The sequence below is a fragment of the Meriones unguiculatus genome, chromosome 10 (genome assembly GCF_030254825.1).
Source record: "Meriones unguiculatus strain TT.TT164.6M chromosome 10, Bangor_MerUng_6.1, whole genome shotgun sequence".
NCBI lineage: Eukaryota > Metazoa > Chordata > Mammalia > Rodentia > Muridae > Meriones > Meriones unguiculatus.
In genome coordinates this window covers 22,125,089-22,144,864 of record NC_083358.1, presented here as the reverse complement: position 1 = coordinate 22,144,864, position 19,776 = coordinate 22,125,089, and the positions used below count along the sequence as shown (strand labels likewise).

General features: G+C 53.4%; 1 protein-coding gene across 3 annotated transcripts; it reads left to right on the top strand.

The window, feature by feature from the left end:
* Positions 1-44: 44 nt before the first annotated feature.
* Ripor1 (RHO family interacting cell polarization regulator 1) lies at positions 45-17,131 on the top strand. 3 transcript variants are annotated; one of them, XM_021632050.2, is made up of 22 exons: positions 45-167; positions 9,429-9,555; positions 9,672-9,824; positions 9,970-10,048; positions 10,391-10,414; positions 10,511-10,564; positions 10,690-10,842; positions 10,927-10,990; positions 11,076-11,119; positions 11,199-11,324; positions 11,809-11,957; positions 12,032-12,161; positions 12,247-13,674; positions 13,764-13,891; positions 14,721-14,853; positions 15,110-15,245; positions 15,366-15,527; positions 15,757-15,915; positions 16,034-16,230; positions 16,314-16,397; positions 16,483-16,573; positions 16,714-17,131. In XM_021632050.2, exons 2-22 carry the CDS (start codon positions 9,452-9,454, stop codon positions 16,809-16,811), a joined length of 3,696 nt encoding a protein of 1,231 aa, XP_021487725.1. In that variant the 5' UTR covers positions 45-167; positions 9,429-9,451; the 3' UTR covers positions 16,812-17,131. The 3 variants fall into 3 exon arrangements, with proteins under 3 accessions (XP_021487725.1, XP_060248056.1, XP_021487716.1); XM_060392073.1 differs by lacking the exon at positions 45-167 and adding an exon at positions 8,402-8,577 and having other exon boundaries at positions 13,767-13,891; XM_021632041.2 differs by lacking the exon at positions 45-167 and adding an exon at positions 8,411-8,577.
* Positions 17,132-19,776: the final 2,645 nt, after the last annotated feature.

Genomic DNA, 19,776 nt, shown 5'->3' with positions numbered 1-19,776 from the left:
TGTGGGGGGGGTAGCGCTGGAGGTGGGGCCCAGCGGGGCGGGGCGGCGGGGCGGAGGGAGGGGCAGGCGCCGGCCGCGGCGACAGCAGCAGCTGCGGCGCTAGCAGGCCAGGCAACGCCGAGAGCACCGACAGACAGCGCGAGGTCCCTGCAGCCCAGCGCAGCCATGTGAGTGTCCGCGTCCTTTCCGAAGGCCACGGCCCGGAGGGGGGTGGGGTGGGCGGTGGAGCCCGCGCCTCCCGCACCCGCGGCGCCCAGCGGCTCCGAGATCCGAGACCCGGTCCCGCCTCGCCCCGTTCCCGCGACCTGGATCGCGCGGCGTCTTTCCTCCCCACGCTCCCACCCCCACCCCGGGCGCGGAGAACACAGCTTCGCCCTACAAAAGCCGCCGCCTCCGGCTCTGCCGCGCCCGCCGCCGCCTCCTCCCCTGCCGCGGCCAGGCCGCGGCGGCCGTGCCCCGGGGCTCCGCGGTGGGCAGGCCCGAGGACGAGCCCGAGGCGCCTCTCTGGGCCTGGGATTGGCTTTCTCCCCGAGCCTGCGCTGCAGCGGGGCGACGGGGTGCAGGAGACCTCCTAAAGGAGCCGGTCTTCCTGGCCCTGGTCGACCTAAGCTGCTTTAGGAGCCAGGCCCGAGGTGACTGAGTGTGGCCCGAGGCCACACTCTCCACCCAGATCGGAGCCGGAGGACGAGAAGGTCGTGCTGGCGGTGACCAGACCCTGTCCCTGTAAATGGCAGCTGCTTTGGGGACTCGGCAAACAGTCAGAACTGAGCACCCTGTAGAACTGGTTTGGGGAAGGGGTTGTTCACCACGGCTTAGAGCCCCGGCTGAGTCAACTTCAGAACCCTCTGTCCTCCTATCCCGAGTGAAGCCTGAGTCTGGCCTCGCTTACCGGCCCTTCCAAATCAGTTCTGATGTGTGTGCAGGCGGGTCTCTCGTGTGTCCAGTCTATTATAATAACGGTGCCCCGGCCACCGTCTGTGTGGCTGCGTGCGTGCGTCTCGGGTCTGTAGCGTTCAGCTCACAGGCAGCCTTCTGAGGAGCTGCATGACCATCTGGTAGATGTGCATACTGAGCCAGAGAGGTTAGCAACATTCTCAAGGTCACACAGCTAGGTTTGGGGGAAGAATTCGGTCTGAATCTTTGCCCCTGCACCATCCACCTCCTTAGGGTTGGCAGTGGGGGCGGGGAGGGGGGGAAACGGCAATAGAGCTACGACAACACCACAGCCGGACAAGGACTGGCAAGGCTCGGTCGTCTGCCTCCCACACGGTCCTGGGTCCTGTGGGCAGCGGAGCGAGATGAACAGTCCCCGGGCCTGGGTTTGAGTGGGAGGGGAGGGGAGCACATCAGGCATTAGATAGGTTCTGCCTAGGTGGAAAAGCAGGCGAGGAGAGTGAGGGTGAGTCAGAGCGTTCCCAATCCGCCGCCGCTGGAACTCGCGTCCTAGCCAGACCTAGCCGGGGGAGGCTGTCCAGCTCCCAGAACGCGGCGGGACAGGGAATGTGACCAGCTGACCGGGGAGGAGGCTGGCAGGAAGTGAGGCCACCAAGCAGTCTCCACCCGGTTCCGGGGTGGGGTGGGGGTCCTAGTCCACTGCAGTCCCCCCTCCCCTCTTCATTGCCAGTTCTGGTTGGTGGCTGCCAGATGACGTCAGCAGTAGGTTTGGGGCAGTTGCCATGGAGACAGGGACAGGCTTCTGCGCGCGACCCCCTTCTCCCTTGCAGCCATCCTTTTGCCTGGGTTATTTATAACTTCTGTTTACCTCAGTCTACTATGGCCCTACAGCTGAGTTGGGCTGGACCCAGAGACTAGTGGAGAGGCTGTGGGTAGCGTGAACGACCACTGCGATAGATGGACAGTACTGTTGCTCGTACTTTCCGTCTTGGCGTACAGGCGCCAATTATTGGGGACGTCTATGGAAACTGGGTTCATGCAGGCAGTTAAGATTCTGTTGAGCTGCACGCTTCATAATCTTTGGGTCCTGGATTCATCCTCTTGTCTAGACCACACTGCAGAGTGTCAGGGCCTTAGCAGCCAGCACCCGCCAGCTGAGCTAGTTCCTCTCCCTTAGGGTAGGGTGAGGATGGGGGTGTTAGCCCTTCCATCCACACCAACAGGGGAGACCCTGCCTCCCTCAGAAGTGGCCAGTCAGATGTACATCCTCCATGGCCGGCCATTTAATGGCAGGGGTGGGGTGGTCGTGGTTGGTGTTACCAACAGTTACTTGTCTTGGTTCCTGAATATAGAGGTTAAGTGGCAAACTCCCAGAACACCTCCAACCTGTTTCTGTCCCAGGGGGCAGCCCCCACCCCATGCATATGGTACCATGATGTAATCAAGTGGGGAGGAAGAAGGAGAATCCTAGGTCGGGTAGGGGAATCAGGGTAGACCCAGACTTGTGTCCTACCCCTGTAGCAGCTCAGCTTCCCCACTCAGAATCCCCTTTCCTTCATCTTCCAGATGCTCAGGTGCTGGTGGAGGGCCCAGGGAATTACTGTAGTAGGCAAGCAGGTGGGCCTCAGGACCCAGAGGGGAGAAACCGGTGGGAAGAGAGACCCTGGAGAACTACAACTAGCTATGTGACCTTGAGGATCAGAGAAAGGAAGCTATAGAGGCGCCAGTAAGGGGGAACCAACCCAGGGCAGGCTTCCTGGAAGAAGAAGCTAGGGGGACAGAAGAAAAGGGAGAAGGAGTTAATCAGGCTGAGAGTGGTGAGAAGAGGGGACTGGGAACGTAGCTCAGCGGTGGACTGCTTGCCTGAGGTCCTTGGTGTGAATTCAGAAACACCTGGGCACACACTAGTGTTCACACACACTAGTGGAAAGGGTGCACGGGAGGGATGGGTTTGCTGCTCGGATGCTAAAAGCCTTGAGTGTGGCAGGAGGGGTCACAGAAGCCAGAGAGGAAGGTAGGGGCCTGTGAAGGAAGCATAGGTTTTTTTTCTTCGGGGCAGCAGGCAGCTGTGATTTTTCGTAAGAGTCTGAAGAGAGAGATTTTAAAGAGTCTTAGATCAGAAAGCCTAGGCTTGACTCTTGGCCCTGCCATGTCCTCACTGTATAATGTTGGGTAAATGAATATTCATTAGTAATAGCAGCTAACACGGGTGTGCCACACGTGTGTCTCCATCCCCCTAAACACTCCCGACGGATGGAGTCGCTCCCTTCGTGCTTCCAACACTAGTTATGGTTATTATCCTCATTAGATCTGAAGTCCAAAAGCTTAAGTGTCCTTCCTGCCCAAGGTCACATACAGCCAGGTGACCTCAGCTGTAAAGCAGGGCTAATAAGACTTACCTACGCAGGTTTCTTGCTGGAATTAAATGATCTTTGTTCGGCATAATGCCTGACATACAGTAAACATCCCTTCAAAAAGGGATGTGGTTTGGTTTTGTTTTTCCTTTTTTGGCATTGTTGGTAACTGAAATTTTCTTTTCTTTTTCTTTCTTTTCCTTTTCTTTCTTTCTTTCTTTCTTTTTTTAGACAGGGTTTCTCTGTGTAGCCTTGGCTGTCCTGGACTCACTCTGTAGACTAGGTTGGCCTTGAACTCACAGAGATCCGCCTACCTCTGCCTCCCTGAGTGCTGGGATTACAGGTGTGGGCCATCATGCCCGGCTTGGCGACTGGAATTTTCAAAAAACTGTTGTTAGTGAATAAAGAATGGTTGGCTGAGGGGAAACAGGGAGCCTACTTGGAGGCTGCTGTAGATTCTAGGGTAGAGTTGTCAATAGCTTGGACCTGATGTGAAGGTGCAGATTCTAGAGAGACATACTGTGTGTGTGTATGTGTGTGTATACATGTGTGTGCATGCATGCCTGTGTGTGTGTGGTGTGAGTGTATGGGCATTAAACTAGGACCTTAAAGCCAGCTGACCAAGCACTTTCCCACTGAGCTGTACCCCCAGACTTTAATTTTTTTTTTTTTTTAATTTGTGATAGACTCTTTGTAAGTTAGCCAGGCTGGCCTTGAACTCACTTTGTAGTTCAGGAAGGCCTGAACTTTTGATCCTCTGCCTCAGTCTCCCAGGGAGATGGGATTATAAGCTTGTACCACCAGCACAGGATCAGAGACATCTAAAAGGTAGATCAAGCAAAGGTGGGTGATTGAGTGGAGCTGGCGTGTAACTCACGGCAGCACCAAGGATGACTCCCAGTTTCTGTTTTGAACAACTGGACTGTCATGGAATGGTTAAGACTGGAAACGTGGTCAGGTCAGTCCAGTGACCTCAGACTCAGTTCATCTCCCTTTACAGGCCACTGCACAATGTCAGTTAGTTTGTGGGGAGACATCCGGGAGGCAGTTGGATAAGCAGGCCTGATACTTACAAGAGTGGTTTGGCTGAGGATAGTTAAGGATGCTCACAGAGAGGTACATAGCCCAAGGGTTGATGTGATGAAGTCTATGTGGGGTTAGAGAGAGAAACAGGTTCTCTGTGGCAACAGAAAATGTGTGGCTAGAGAGGTAGGTGGAAAATAGAAGTATGTTGCTTCTTGAAATTTAAGGGAAGGAAGGGCTTAACGAAGAGGAAGGGAGCCACCAAGTTGAATGCTGAGATCAAGCAGGATAAAGACTCGACATTAGATATTGAGTTGATTCAGCAACAGAGAGGTCATTGTTGACCATGTAAGACAGGAGGGGTGGGTGCAAAAAGCCAGCCAGCAAGGGAAGAGGAGTAGGTGGGTGTGTCAAGGAAATGGAAGTAGAGCATTTTCCCAGAAACTTGACTCAGAAGAAACAGAGCAGTGGGGTAGCTAGAGTAAGACACAGGACATACAGGGAGGTAATTTCTTTTCTATTGTTATAATTTCATATATATATATATACATGTATATATATGTAGTGTGTGTGTGTGTGTGTGTGTGTTGCTAGGGATTGAATCCAAAGCTTTGACCATACTAAGCATAAACTTCACCACTGAGCTACATTCTAGACTCCCTGTAGTTACTGTATACTTAAATCCAACTATATAATGAAATTAATGTGTGCAGGAAGTAGCTGGGCACTGTGGCATTTACCTAAAGTCCAAGCTTCTCAGAAGCAAGATTGCTTGAGCCTAAGAATTTTGAGGTTAGCTTGGGGAATAGAGCTATGACCCCATCACTCCTAAACACACACACACAGGGTGTGTGTGGGGGTCTGTCTTAAATGTTCATCGTGATATATTTAGTTTTGTTTTGTTTTACGATTTATTTATTACATACAGTGTTGTGCCTGCATGAATGCCTGCACACCAGAAGAGGGCGCCAGATCTCATTACAGATGGTTATGAGTCACCATTGAACTCTGGAAAGCAGACCACACTTAAGAGTAGCACTCTTAACCTCTGAGCTACCTCTCCAGCCCGGTGATACATTTTGTAATGGAACATACCTATATATGATCAGGAAGTAGAACGTTGCCAACACTTCAGAAGGCCCCTTTCACCTACTTGCAGTTAGAGCCTAAGGATAACTACAGTCTCACTTAGAGTAAGACACACGCACATGCACACGCATGCACTACGACCAAAAGCAACTTGGGGAGGAAAGGGTTTATTTCATACTTCCAGGTAACAGTTCATCACTGAGGGAAGTCAGAGCAGGAACTCAAGCAGGGCAGAAACCTGGGAGGCAGGAACTGAAACCTAAGCCACAGAAGAATGCTGCTCACTGGCTTGCTTCCTATGGCTTGCTCAGTTTTCTTTCTTATACACCCCAGGACCACTTGCCCAGGAGTAACACCCCCCCAGTTGGGTTGGGCTCTCCCACATCTATTCTTAATCCAGAAAATACAGAGCCTTTGTTAAAGAAAGGCCGTACCTGCCTTTAATCCTAGCACCTGGGAGGCAAATCCCTGTGAGTTTAAGGTTAGACTGGTCCACGTAGCAAATTTCAGGCCAACCAAGCAAAAGCTACATAGCTAGATTCTGTGTCCCCCCCCCCATGCTGCTTGCCTACAGCTCAATCTAATGGAGATGTTTTCTCAGTTAAGATTCCCTCTTCCCAGATATGTCTAGGTTTATAGCACATTGACAAAAAACAACCAGGACAATTACTAATCTGACTTTTGCCACCATAACTTGATTTTGTGTGCTTTTTGTTGTTTTTGTATCAAGGGAATCATGCATCTCCTTACTTGTGTATTGTGTTTGTCACTCGTTGATATACCCATAAGATTCGCTCACATTACTGCATGCATCTGTTTATTTTTCATTATTTTTATCACAGAGTGATTCTGTTATCATTGATGGGCATTTGGATAGTTTTCAGGCTTGTTTTCACTTTTAATGTGAGAGTGACTTGAATTTACTGGTGAGTTGAAGTTCAATCTGAGACAGCCATCTTCTCTGTGAAGGGAGAAAAAGACCAGAGCCATACAGGATAATTTCCCAAGTAAGAAGTAAGAACCACCTGTGCCTGAGGATTGCACTGTGATTCCAGCCAGGCTGCTGTGCCAAGACCCAGGTTGAAGGTGGACGCTGCAAGGACAGTGAGCTGGTTTTCCAGGGTTGGTTTCTGCCAGGGAAGACAGAAGTGCAGAGTACTGAGGATGCTAACAGCAGGCAAGAGTTGGAAGGGTGGCTGTGGATGCAGGCTGGGAAGAGGGTGTGCAGAGAAGGCAGGGGAAGGAAGGTGGGAGGGAGCTGGAAGAGAAAGCAAGCAGAGGCGGACTGTGATATGTGTGTACAGTGGTGTCTGAAATTCCGAGCTGCATCTCCAGTGACTGGCACATGCTTGTCATTCGGGGGGTAGCTGAATAAATGAGTGTGGGCTCAGGGGACCAGCAGTCTCAGGTAACAAGCAGAATCAGTAGTGGTGATGGGGAGAAACTGACGATTATGGACAGTGGGGCTGTGATTAAGGAAAAGGGTATTCCAGAGTGGAAAGCCTAGGGTGTTGGGTAGGGGAGCTGAAAGATCCATAAAGACTTGTATTTAGGTGGGCAATCTACAGGAACACACAATACATGCTGCATGTGGACAAGGGATATTCAAGTAAGAGACGCTGGGATCAAGAAAGCCAGTACCAAGGGAATTCAGAACTTGAGGAGAGAGCCAAGGGTAGAAGGCTAACCCTCCCAGTCCTAGCATCCATTGTAAGGGAGGCCCTGGCTGGCAGGAGGACCCGATCCTTTCCCTTGGTCCAAGAGAAAGGAGAGACACAGACGGAGCCTTTGTGGGTGTAAAGGCGATGTAGGGAGCCTTGAGATTCTCTGCACCCAGATTGCTTCTGTGTCTTGGAGAGACATTTAATATGTGGTTCATCTAGCCCCTCACCCTTTCACCTCCTCTTCTCAGCTTCTTCAGAGTCCTCATTATCCAGTGTCATCCAGTGGCACAATCCCTGCACTCAGCCCCCAAACTTACTTTCCCCTTCACACAATACAACTCAGTGTATGTTGAAAAGCCACTTTTGAACACCATTTATTTATTTATTTATTTATTTAATGTATATGAGTGTCATATCTGCATGTACACCTGTGTACCAGAAGAAGAGGGCATCAGACCAAACTATAGATGGTTGTGAGCCACCATGTGGTTGCTGGGAATTGAACTCAGAACCTTTGGAAGTGCAGACAGTGCTCTTAACCTCTGAGCCATTCTCCAGCCCCCAACATCTTTCTTTTAATTTATTATGTGAACTGGTGTTTTGCCTGCATATATGTCTGTGAGTGTCTGTCTGTGTGAGGGTGTCAGATCCCCTAGACCTGGAATTTCAGACTGTTGTGAGCTGCCATGTAGGTGCTGGGAATTGAACTATCCTCTAGAAGCCAGTGCTTTTAACCACTGAGCCATCTCTCCATCCTTTTGCACACTTTCCTTCCTTCCTTCCTTCCTTCCTTCCTTCCTTCCTTCCTTCCTTCCTTCCTCTCTCTCTCTCCTCTCTCTCTCTCTCTCTCTCTCTCTCTCTCTCTCTCTCTCTCTCTTGTTTCAAAACAAGGCTTCTCTGTGTGGCCCTGGAACTCACTCTGTAGACCAGGCTCAGGCTGGCCTCAAACATAAAGATCTGCTTGCCTGTCTTCCAAGTGCTGGGATTTGTTTTTGTTTTTCGAGTAGGGTTTCTCTGTATAGCCATGCCTGTCCTCAAACTCACGGCTATCGGCCTGCCTCTGATTTAGAGTGCTGGGATTAACAGGCGTGTGCCACCGCGCCGGGCCCCAGTGCTGGGGATTAAAGGCATGCGCCACCACCACCCCGCCCTTGCACACCTTTCTATTAATGAACCCCATAGTCTCTTCATTCTGCCCTTCCATATTGATTCTGGTGTTCAACTCCCTTCACAGGCGCCCCTGACTCCAAGCGCTGGGTCAGCCCACTCAGAAGGAAAGCTCTTAGTCACCCCTCACAGAGGTTAAGCAAACCGAGGTCGGGCGCCCCCCTAGTCCGGGAGACCAGTCCCGCCCCATCCCGGCGGGCTGAGTCAGGAGGCAGGAACTGGGCGGGCGGGCGGCTCCGAGAGCAGCCGAAACCCGGGCCAGAGCCACCGGCAGTAAGCTTGGAGCCCAGCGGGGCTGGTACCCAAAAGCCCCGGGCCAGCGGGACACTGTGGGTGAGCGCGGGTCGGGGGCCGTCCGGAATCTACTATGAACTCCAAAAAGAAAGGTATGACTCCGCTTGTAGCCGCGAAGGCTCCAGAGATGGCCACAAGGGATGCAGACAGGATTCTGGGGGCCTAGGGTGTGTGTTTCGTTAGGAGTAGATTGGGGTGGGGGTTCGGCCGTGGACTTCTTCCCTCCAAGGGCAGTGGAAGCGTGCGTCCGTGACTCAGTTTCCAAGTCGGGTCTATAGCGAAGTGGAGGAGGCGGGGCACTTCTCTCGGCACTGCCCCCCACTCTGGGAATCCCCGGGCGTCCAGCCGGGAAAACGCTGGCGTCGAGGCGCCAGCAGGTCGGTATGAGTTAGGGGGCTCTGTTTAAATGGGCGGTGGGTTATGGGAGCCAAACCTGTACCGGCCGGGCCTGTCTCTCAGCTCTGCTGAGATCCGAACCCGTGCCCCGCCCCATGACCTCCCACGGCCTCCCGGGGTGGTGGTACCGAGTTCTTGTCCGCTGTGGGGGGGCGGTCAGGGGACGGGCTGGGGATGCCGCCCCGCCCTCGGGTAAACAGGCGCTTCCGCACATTCTTTGCGCGCCCCGCCCCTTTCCTGCTCCTTCCCAGCTGGAGGAGGGTCCCCGCGAGACCCCCCCTTCCTGCCCCGCGACAGGCGGAGCCCGCACCTCCGCAGGAAGTAGAGGCCGAGCGGAGGCCACGCCGAGTCCGAGGCCGAGTCTCCTGCCACTGCCCTGTCATTAGCGCGGGGGCCAATGAGGCTAAGACTGCCAAGGCTGGAACCCACTGGGGCAGCTGTACCTGGCGACCAGGGAGGGCCTGCTCCTGCCCTGGGACCCGGCCACGGGAAGGGTGCTTCTTCAGGCACCCGATTGGTGCTGGACACATACCCCCGCCACCCCCAGGGAGCCCCGCGCGGACTCATTCCATGATGTCCCTGTCGGTGCGGCCGCAGCGCCGCCTGCTCAGCGCCCGGGTCAGTAGGAGCCAGTCCTTCGCAGGCGTCCTCGGCAGCCACGAGCGCGGGCCCAGGTACGCGGCAAGGGGTGTAATGGGGTTGAGAGAGTTAGATGGGGTTGGGATTGCGTGTGTAGTGAGGGCTTAGGGGATTCTTGCTGACCCTTTTCTGAAGGCAGTCTCTTCTTCAGGAGTTTCACCGTCTTCAGCCCACCAGGGCCTCCTCGGAAGCCCCTAGTGCTCTCCCGAGTGTCCAGGATGTTTTCCGTGGCTCACCCAGCCCCCAAGGTGCCACAGCCAGAGAGGCTGGACTTGGTGTATGCTGCCCTTAAGCGGGGACTGACGTAAGCAAAACACCCTCCTTATGCAGTGTGTCCAGGATTCCACCTGAGTTCCTCGCTGCAAGTTTGAATCTAATACAGCCTTGCAGCCTTTTCTTACCACCAGCACCCTGGATAAGTTGACGGTTGTCATTTGCCTCTCGCGCAGGGCCTATTTGGAAGTGCATCAGCAGGAGCAGGAGAAGCTCCAGCGGCAGATAAAGGAGTCCAAGAGGAATTCCCGCCTAGTGAGTAATAATAGGGGACGCCCTGGGTCAGTGTCTCCACAGTGTAGGGGCTGGGCAGTGCAGCCTGGCCTGATAGTGGGCTCCGTTTTGAGGGAGTTGGTGGGGGTTTCTATCCTAACTTCTTTGAAGCCTACTTTCGGCTTTAGAAAAGTTTCTGGTGGGAGAGTTCAGGCCTTAACTGGTGACAGCAAAGAGATTGTATTGCAGTGGCACAGGAGAGGGCCAGGGCCTGGGAAACATTTCTGTTGGCTCCTAAAGAAGAACTGCATGGGCAGCCAGTTAGTTACCTTCCTGAGGTACTCCTCATGCTTTCTAAGAATCCCTTCTTCACTCTCTCTGTAGGGCTTCCTGTATGACTTGGACAAGGTAAGTGTATGTATATGGAACAGCGTGGGAAGGGAGCTGGCTCGCAGGGAAAGGAGTCCTGGGACTTAGGCTCTTTCTGACTCAACTCTCCCTTAGCAAGTCAAGTCCATTGAACGTTTCCTTCGACGGCTGGAGTTCCATGCCAGTAAGGTACTTGGCGTGCATGTAGAATGGGGTGTGGGTTTGGCTGTCACACAGAAAGGGGCGGGTCCGCTGTAAGCAGCCCCAGCGGTGAGTCTGTCCCCTCCTGCTACCCCTCACTGTCACCTTCCCAGATTGATGAGCTGTATGAAGCATACTGTGTCCAGCGGCGTCTCCGGGATGGTGCCTACAACATGGTTCGTGCCTATAGCACAGGGTCCCCAGGGAGTCGAGAGGCCCGAGACAGTCTGGCCGAGGCCACTCGAGGGCATCGGGAGTACACAGAGGTGAGAGATGAGGACCGCTGTGGCAGGGGTATGAGGCTGGTGAGGGAAACTCGGTTCCCTCACATTCTTACCCCTTCTTCCCAGAGCATGTGTCTTCTGGAGAACGAGCTGGAGGCACAGCTGGGCGAGTTTCATCTCCGGATGAAAGGTACTGAGTTGTAGAGGCAGGAGAGAGGCAGCAGTGGGTGTGCTTAAGGCCCTCAGCATGGCTCATCTTCTCCTTTTGTGCCCAGGGCTGGCTGGCTTCGCCAGGCTGTGTGTGGGCGATCAATATGAGGTATGAGGCTGTACATGAGAAAGTTGGGAATGGAAGGGTTACAGTCCCAAGAGCTGCTTCATCCTGCCTGTCTCCCCAGATCTGCATGAAATATGGCCGACAGCGCTGGAAACTGCGAGGCCGAATAGAGAGTAGTGGAAAGCAGGTGTGGGACAGTGAAGAGACTGTCTTTCTTCCTCTACTCACAGAATTCCTGTCAATCAAGGTGATTCCACTGACCAGATCCATTAAGACAGCTCATTCCTGGGAACCCTATTATCCTGTGAATTTCTTGTGACCGTTTCTCCTGAGACTCTCATCCTGTGGTCCCTCTTAGCTCTACGGCCCTGTAAATGAAACTCACGATCTCTATGACCCCCGTAGCCCTCTTTATGTGGGCCTTGAAAACAGTCTTTGTGACTCCTGTACCTCATGACGTCGGTACTGAGACCTTCTCTCAAGGGTATTTGAACTCCCATGAGGCTGTGAACTTACAATTGCAGTGAGCACACCAACTTGGACTTCTGTGATGCTCATGCTCCCAGATGGCCTCCATGGCCCTATGGTCCCTAGCACTCTCATCCTCGAGTAACTCGCATGGCCTCATGATCCTGCTGCTATCCTCTAACCTCCCTTCAAGTTCAGATTTCTGAGTGCCCTGAAGCCCCTACACTCGTGTGACCCCCGCCCCCATGCACTCTTGGTTACAGGTAACAGAACTGAAGGGCCTGGCTAACCACGTAGTTGTAGGCAGTGTCTCCTGTGAGACCAAGGACCTATTTGCTGCCCTGCCCCAGGTCGTGGCTGTGGACATCAATGACCTTGGCACCATCAAGCTCAGCCTAGAAGTCATATGGAGGTTGGTAGGGGTGAAGGGCTTTGGGCAGGGCGAAGGAAGGCTGTAGCCTGGCCAACATCTTTTCCCCTTCACAGTCCGTTTGACAAGGATGACCAGCCCTCAGCTGCTTCCACAGTGAACAAAGCTTCCACTGTCACCAAGCGATTTTCCACATACAGCCAGAGCCCACCAGATACACCCTCACTTCGGGAGCAGGCCTTCTATGTGAGTGAAAGTCCAGGCCCCGTGTCTTACTAGCTCCCCAGGTATTTTTTGGTGTGACCCTTAATTGTACTCCTCTCTCTCTTAGAACATGTTACGGCGGCAGGAGGAGCTAGAGAATGGGACAGCATGGTCCCTGTCTTCCGAATCTTCAGATGATTCATCCAGCCCACAGCTCTCAGGCACTGCTCGCCACTCATCAACTCCCAAGCCTCTGGTGCAACAGCCTGAGCCCCTGCCCATCCGAGTTGCCTTCCGAAGGCCAGAGACCCTCAGCTCCGGTTCCATGGATGAAGAGCCAGCTGTGGCCCCAACCCTGGTCAATGGGCACACCCCTTACAGCCGGACTCTCAGCCACATCAGCGAGGCCAGTGTGGATGCTGCCTTGACTGAGTCTGTGGAAGCTGTGGCCTCAGAAAACCTCACCCCAGGACCTAGACCACTTGCATATCCTGATGCCACCCATGTGGAGCATTTCAGTGGTGTTTCTCCTGTCGTAGACACTGGCCATTCTGCCACAAGACCCACCCTCAGTACAGCTGGCCCTGCCCCCACCTTAACAGCCCCTGCCCCATCTGCACAGATAGACCTAGTTCACAAAGCCACAGACTCTGGCTCTTCTGAGTTGCCAAGCCTCACACACACTACTACAGACCCTACCTGTAGGGCGGGAAGCCCTCTCAACAGTGTTCCAAGCCTAACGACCACTGCTATAGGTCCTGCCCACAAACCCACACCCTCTACCCTCTCGTCTACAGGCTCTATCCCCAGTGCTACAGGCCCAGTCCAGGCTACCACAAGCTCTCCTCACACTACCCCAACCCCCACCCGTACCACTGTAAGCCTCACCCACACTACCGCAAGCCCCACACATAGCACTCCAAGCCCCGTGCACGCTACCACAAGCCCTGCCCATACCACTGTAAGTACTGCCTGCACTACTCCAAGCCCTGCCGATGCTAAACCAAGCCCCAGTCAAAGTACCACTAGCCCTACCCCAAAACCCAGGATGTCAACTCCTACCACTACAAGTCATACCACCAGTGCTGTGGGCCCAGTCCAGACCACTACAAGCCCCATTTCTACAGCTGAAAGCGCTTCCCTTTCTATAGACCTTGCTATAATTTCCAGCTCCTCTGCAGACCCCACAGTCCCAGGAACTGAACCTCTATCCTGTAATCACCCAGCCTCCACTCCCTACACTAAAACAGACCCCACAGCACCTCCCATCTCTTCTGCTTCGAAGCCCCTCACAAGTCCTGCCCCAGGTTCCCCAGAACAAATCCTTAAGAGCCCAAGTTCTTCCTCACCCATAGCCCCTGCACCCCAACATTCAGAACTCAGCCTGACCACAGCTGCTCAAGTTCCAGTCACTGAAGCAACTGGAGGTGCTGGGGACAGAAGGCTTGAAGAGGCTCTGGGGACCCTAATGGCTGCCCTGGATGACTATCGAGGCCAGTTCCCTGAGCTGCAGGGCCTGGAGCAGGAGGTGACTCGGCTGGAGAGTCTACTCATGGTAAGGAGGCTAGGCTGGGCTGGGCTGAGGCAGCACAGGGACAGTTGCCAGCCAGTGGCAAGTAGCTCTGACCCCCGTTACACTCCCAGCAGAGACAAGGCCTGACTCGAAGCCGGGCCTCCAGTCTGAGCATCACTGTGGAGCATGCCCTGGAGAGCTTCAGCTTCCTCAATGATGATGAAGATGAAGATAAAGACAATGATGATCCTGGGGACAGGTGAGGGGACCAGGCAAGGCGAGCCTGGGAATTTAGTGGGGCAGGGAGAGATGAAGGGGAAGAGGTAAAGCAATGTAAGTCAGAGGAGGAGCAGATGGGTTGGGAGAAAGGCACGATGGGAACTGGTGAGGTGGGGCCAGGCAGAATACATGAGGATGGGCTTGTGGCAGTACAGCTGTGTCTTTTCCTTGTATATTTCATGCATCTTTGATGTCCATGTTACTAATACCTCCATCTATCCCAGTGTTTCTGGCCACCCTGCTCGTCTCAGCAATGTCTGCCTCCCCTGCAAGTCCCCATCAGCTTGTGAGCTTCCTGCCTCTCTTCTTTCCCTTGACCTCACCTTGGACCCGCCCTCTGAAGGAACTCTCTCAGTGCCTCTCCATGTACCCTGTGTCTCCCATCACCAGCCCCTTCCATCTTGACCCCGACTCTCCCGGAGGCCCAGCTCTAATTCCTCAAGTAGACTTCACCGATTCAGATTTGAGAGCCACACCCGGTCCCTCCTCCTCCCTTTACGACTTCCTAGGTTCCAGTCCCAAACCCTGCATCCCCTGCAGTCCACATTTCATAGACCATCCCGCCTGCAATCCCACTGGCGCCCATCACGGCCCAGCAGCCCCTTTGGTGCTAGCAGGGGTAGCAAAAGGTAGACTGACCCATTGCTGGTTGCAGCCTCACCCTCCTGTGAGTCCTCTGTAAACTTACCTATTGTCTGTGTCTGCACATTGTTCTTCCATTCTGGGTGGGAGGAGTTTAATAAAAGTAAACTCTGGTGACCAGAAGGTGGTGTGTGCTCTTGGGGTGGTTGATTCCATTTTTCTCTCAGGCCCACAAGCAGCCCAGAGGTTGTGGCAGAGGACAGACTAGATTCATCAAATGCCCAGTCTCTAAGCACAGGGTGTCCAGCCCTGGATGCCACTTTGGTCCAGCACCTGTACCACTGCAGCCGCCTCCTGCTGGTGAGGGGAAAATACCGACCCCCTTTCCTCTGCCCCTCAACCTCAAGAAGCCCTGCATTCCAATCCTGGCCCTCTAAACCTATCAGTTCCACATTCCAGTGCCCCAGGTTCCTGGCATTTGGTGCCTACTGAATGTAATACCTCCTGTACTCCTACTTCTGCCTCCCAGTGCATGCTGGGACGTGTACTCCCCTAACTCCATCCTTCCCAACCCTTACCAAGAGGTCTAAATTACTTGGCAACCCCTATCCTCTAGAAACTGGGCACATTCGGGCCCCTGCGCTGCCAGGAGGCATGGGCTCTGGAGCGGCTGCTGAGGGAGGCACGTGTGCTCGAGGTAGTGTGTGAGCGCAGCAAGCTGTGGGGGAATTCTGCCACATCTGCCCAGGAAGGTAAGGGCCTCACGGGCTTGGGCTTCGGTGTCCACCTAGAGTTCGTGCCTAACCTATTCCTGTCTACATGCCTCCTGTCTGACTGGCCCTGTTGCTGATGGTTTTCCTCACCCCTCACAGTGGTGCAGTTCTCTGCCTCTCGGCCCGGCTTCTTGACCTTTTGGGACCAGTGTACAGAGGGACTCAGCCCTTTCATCTGTCCTGTGGAGCAGGTGCTCCTCACTTTCTGCAGCCAGTTTGGTGCCCGTCTTTCCCTGCGCCAGCCAGGCTTAGCCAAGGCTGGTGAGTGGGCTGCCTACCTGCCCCTTCCTCCCTTTCTCGGTTCCCTTAGGGAAGTCCTCTTCTGCCCATACTGACTGACGAGTTGAGCATTGAAGAAAACTAGTAAATGCTTGTCCTCAGAGGAGAGTATGGACAAGGAGTCCCTGGGCATGAGCTAGAAAGGGTGCATTCTCTTCCCCTTAGAGGCCTGGGTCTCTCCCAACTCAGGCTGTGGTACCATCTTCTGCAGTGTGTGTGAAGTTCCTGGAAGACGCCCTGGGGCAGAAGCTGCCCAGGAGGCCCCAGCCGGGTCCTGGGGAGCAGTTCACCATCTTCCAGTTCTGGAGTTATGTAGAAGCCTTGGATAGCCCCTCCATGGATGCCTACGTGACAGAGACTGCAGAGGAGGGTGAGGCAGTGGTCCTAGCCACAGAATGCTGGCCCTGTGGGTGGTTCTGAGGGTGTGAATGATGAGATCATGAGAACAAAGCATGCCACTCCCCGCCCCCCAACGCCATTTCTTTTAGTGTTGCTGGTACAGAATCTGAACTCCGATGACCAGGCTGTTGTGCTGAAAGCTCTGAGGTTGGCACCAGAGGGACGCCTTCGAAGGGATGGGCTTCGGGCTCTTAGCTCCCTGCTGGTCCATGGCAACAACAAAGTCATGGCAGCCGTCAGCACTCAGCTTCGGAGCCTGTCACTTGGTCCCATCTTCCGGGAAAGGGTGAGTTTTGCAGGATTCTCTTGTAGGTAAGGTTAAGGTTGAGGGCTCGCAGGGTCTAAGTCTAACATCTCCCCCTTGTCCAGGCTCTTTTGTGCTTCCTGAACCAGCTTGAGGATGAGGATGTGCAGACCCGAGTGGCTGGATGTCTGGCTTTGGGCTGTATCAAGGTGATTCCCTGCCAACATACCTAACACTTGCCCTCCAGGACTATTCTTACCTGTTACACTGAACATGTATTTTGTTCCCTGATAGGCTCCTGAGGGCATTGAGCCCCTGGTGTACTTGTGCCAAACAGACACAGAAGCTGTGAGGGAAGCTGCCCGACAGAGCCTACAGCAGTGTGGTGAGGCTGGGAAGTGGGAGATATGAATTAAGGGGACTTGGGGACACCTTGGCTGTTGGGAGTAGGATGAGGTAATGCCAGGGAGAGGAAGGCCTGGAAGATGCCAGGGCCAGTGTTGACCTTCTCTTTGCTCATTATAGGGGAAGAAGGACAGTCCGCTCATCGACGGCTAGAGGAGTCTCTGGATGCTCTGCCCCGCATCTTTGGGCCCAGTAGCATGGCCAGCACAGCATTCTGAACTCTCCAATCATCGGTTCCCAGTGCTCCTTCCCCCATTTTCAGGGTTCACCAGGCACTGCTGGGAGGGTGAGGGCTGGTTCCAGTCACCTCCCCATAAGCTCCTATCAATGAAAATCTAATATATTCTTCTGTTACCCCTGGGGTTGGTAGAGAGACTGAAATGAAGTGCCTCCCAGCCTTGGTTCTGCATATCCTTCGCCACAGATAGTGTCAGGGGCCTGGCCATCTGGTCATCTTGCTCTGCCTCTCCACATCCCTTGGTTTTTGTATTTTATTTACAGAGTTTTACAGAAAATAAAAGGCAAAATGTGTTTCCTACATGGCTCGGTGCACAGCCAAACCTCTCCTCTGACACCTTCCTGGCACTATTGTGCCCACAGGCCAGCTGTGACAACATCATGTGCATTTGGCCTGGAAATCCTGGTGGAAGAAAGCCCAGAGTTCAGGGCTGGGCTTGAAGAAGAGGCACAGAAGGGAAGGGAGTATTGCTGAACAGGCTGAGCCTGCAGCTGAGCCTGGGAACTACAGCCCCTCTGTGGATCTAAACTGTTCAGCTGGCCTAGAGAAGGCCCCAGTTGCTTATTCTAGTCCTGTTGTGGCTAGAGGGCAAAGAGAGTGAGCAAGAAAAGCCAGCATGGACTACCTGAGCTGTTGCCACCAGGGGGCAGCAGAACCACGTCAGTCTGACCAGGCAGTTTTCTACAGTGATGCTCAAGGAGCAACTTTAGGTTGTGGGAAGAAGGGGAAAAATCCCTGCTGAGGGGAGGGGCTTGAGCCTGGGAGATGGGAGACCCGGATGGCTGCCCTGTGAACCAAGACAGCAAGGTCCTTCCCTCCCTGAGGCACCTCCTTCCCTGCAATAACAAACCTGTGAACTCCGTGGCCCCACACAACCAGCAGACCTGTACTGAGGAAGTAGGACTCCTAAGAGATGGCTTCCCTGCCTCCAGCACAGTAGTTTGATTAGGAGAGCTTTGGGAGGAATTTGAGGCTGGGTTTGGACTTTAGGATGGCAGGACTTTGCTAAGAGGTTATGAGGGAGTTCCACACCCATGGCTAGAGAAATGGACTCTCCATTTTCTTACCAGAATTTCTATTATCCAAATATTATCCAAAGACTTCCAGGAGGCCTCCCCAGCTTGGGTCCACTCTGGTGTGGCAGTAGCGCAGCAGTGTGACATTGTGTGCTCAAAGCTGTCATGGGGAGCACTTCTGAAGAGACAATTAGGTGTCAGTAGTTGCCTAGAAGGGGTAGAGATGGAGTGACCCAGATCCCTCAGTAGCCTTACCCAGTACTTTAGAACTGCTATGAAGGTTTTTTTTTTGGGGGGGGGCTGGTCCCTCACCACCTGCTGGGGAGGTCATGCTGAACAAAAGAAACGGCAACAGGAAACACCTGTGAGTGGATGCTGGCAGTTTATTACAGTCTGGTGGGGGCAGGGTAGACAGCCCTTACACACTGGCATAGCTAGGCAGGATAGGGCAGTTCAGTTTTTTTGGTTGGTTAGCTGGGGTAAAATGGATAAAACAATCAGGTGACAGGCTACACCAATGTCTATAGCTGGTCACAGTTTGGAGGAAGTCCCAGAACCACCAGTAGAATCCCTGCAGGCCTGAAGCCACAGAAAAGGCCCACTGTTAGGGAAGGACTGTTCAGAGTGGTGGGGAAAGTGAAGGTAGTGACCAGGCCAAAACAACCTCATAGGACAGGGCCTGGCAAGAAATACAGGATGGGGAAATGTCATTATTCCAGTCATAAGTCAGTTCTGGTAGTCACTGAAAATCCTTGCTCTCCAAAGTAAGACTAGGACCCCTCTGTTTCTATAAGGAGGGTCCTAAGCCAGAGTCAGGCTTCTGCCCTCGCTGAGAAAGGGTGACCACAGGTAGATAGGAGGTAGAATCAGAGCACTTTGAGCAAAGCCAGGTGAAGAACGATTGGGACCAGGGAAGGACCCTAAAGATTTCTGGGCTTGGAGCAGAGTGATCAACCACAGGTCAACCATTTGACCTCTCCTTTGAATTCATGACCTGAAGTCAAGCTGGCTGGTCTCTTAGTCCAAGAGCAGGTCTTGGTCTGATAGGGGGTGGAAGGCATACATAGCTAGCTAGCTGCCCCAGAACTCTTTTACTTCCTATCCTACTCAGGTTTAGGACAGTTACGAGACTGCTGCCCAAGGTGGTGGGAGACATGATATTATTAAGAGTAACAGGTATCTAGGCAAGGAAAGTCTGTGCCTAGAGGGAGCAAATGGAAGTGGGTTTCCAAGGTCTATAATATGCTGATGGGTGTCATCATTTAAGATCACCTAGGTCATAGCCATGTCTTGTCCATTATTTTCAGAACTCGGCACTGAGGAAACTGACATGCATGCTACAAAAAAAGCAGCCAGGCTGAGGTGGTTTAGGATACAATTTATTGTTGGTGGCTCCGGGGGTTCCTTCCCTTCCCCCTCCTTTCCGCTTGCCCTCTTCCAACTTATCTTTTCTTCTTGTTTCACACTCTTCTTTCTCATGTATTCAACACTGCAGTGAACCAAGAAGAAGAAAAAGCATGTTTACCAAGGCAAAGCAGCAGATGGGCTGGCACACGGGAAGAGGACTGCTTCTTCATCTCCCCCACAAAGCGGGGGTGCCTTCCTTGTACGTTTCTGAGCCTGATATGTGGGTACAGTTTGCTGAATACCAGGCACATGAGATGTTCTCTGCTTTCTCTCCATCCCCTCAGAAAGAAGTATACTATTCAGGCCTCCCATGCCCCATGGTTGTTGGGGGCTGGAGAGATAGCTCAGCAGTTAAGAGCACTGTTCTTGCAGGGGACTTGGGTTCAGTGTGCAGCATCATAACCATTTATAGGCACATACACACCTGAAGGCAAAATACTCATACACATAAAATAAATAAGTCTTGAACAACAAAAAAGAGAAGGCTCTTGGCTTAGATGCTGAGCTAGGCTTTTCTGGACC

Coding starts and splice junctions, on each gene's coding strand:
- Ripor1 (XM_021632041.2), top strand. Junction 14,854..15,109: donor ACTGCAGCCGCCTCCTGCTG/GTGAGGGGAAAA, acceptor CCTATCCTCTAG/AAACTGGGCACATTCGGGCC. Junction 16,398..16,482: donor TGGCTTTGGGCTGTATCAAG/GTGATTCCCTGC, acceptor GTTCCCTGATAG/GCTCCTGAGGGCATTGAGCC.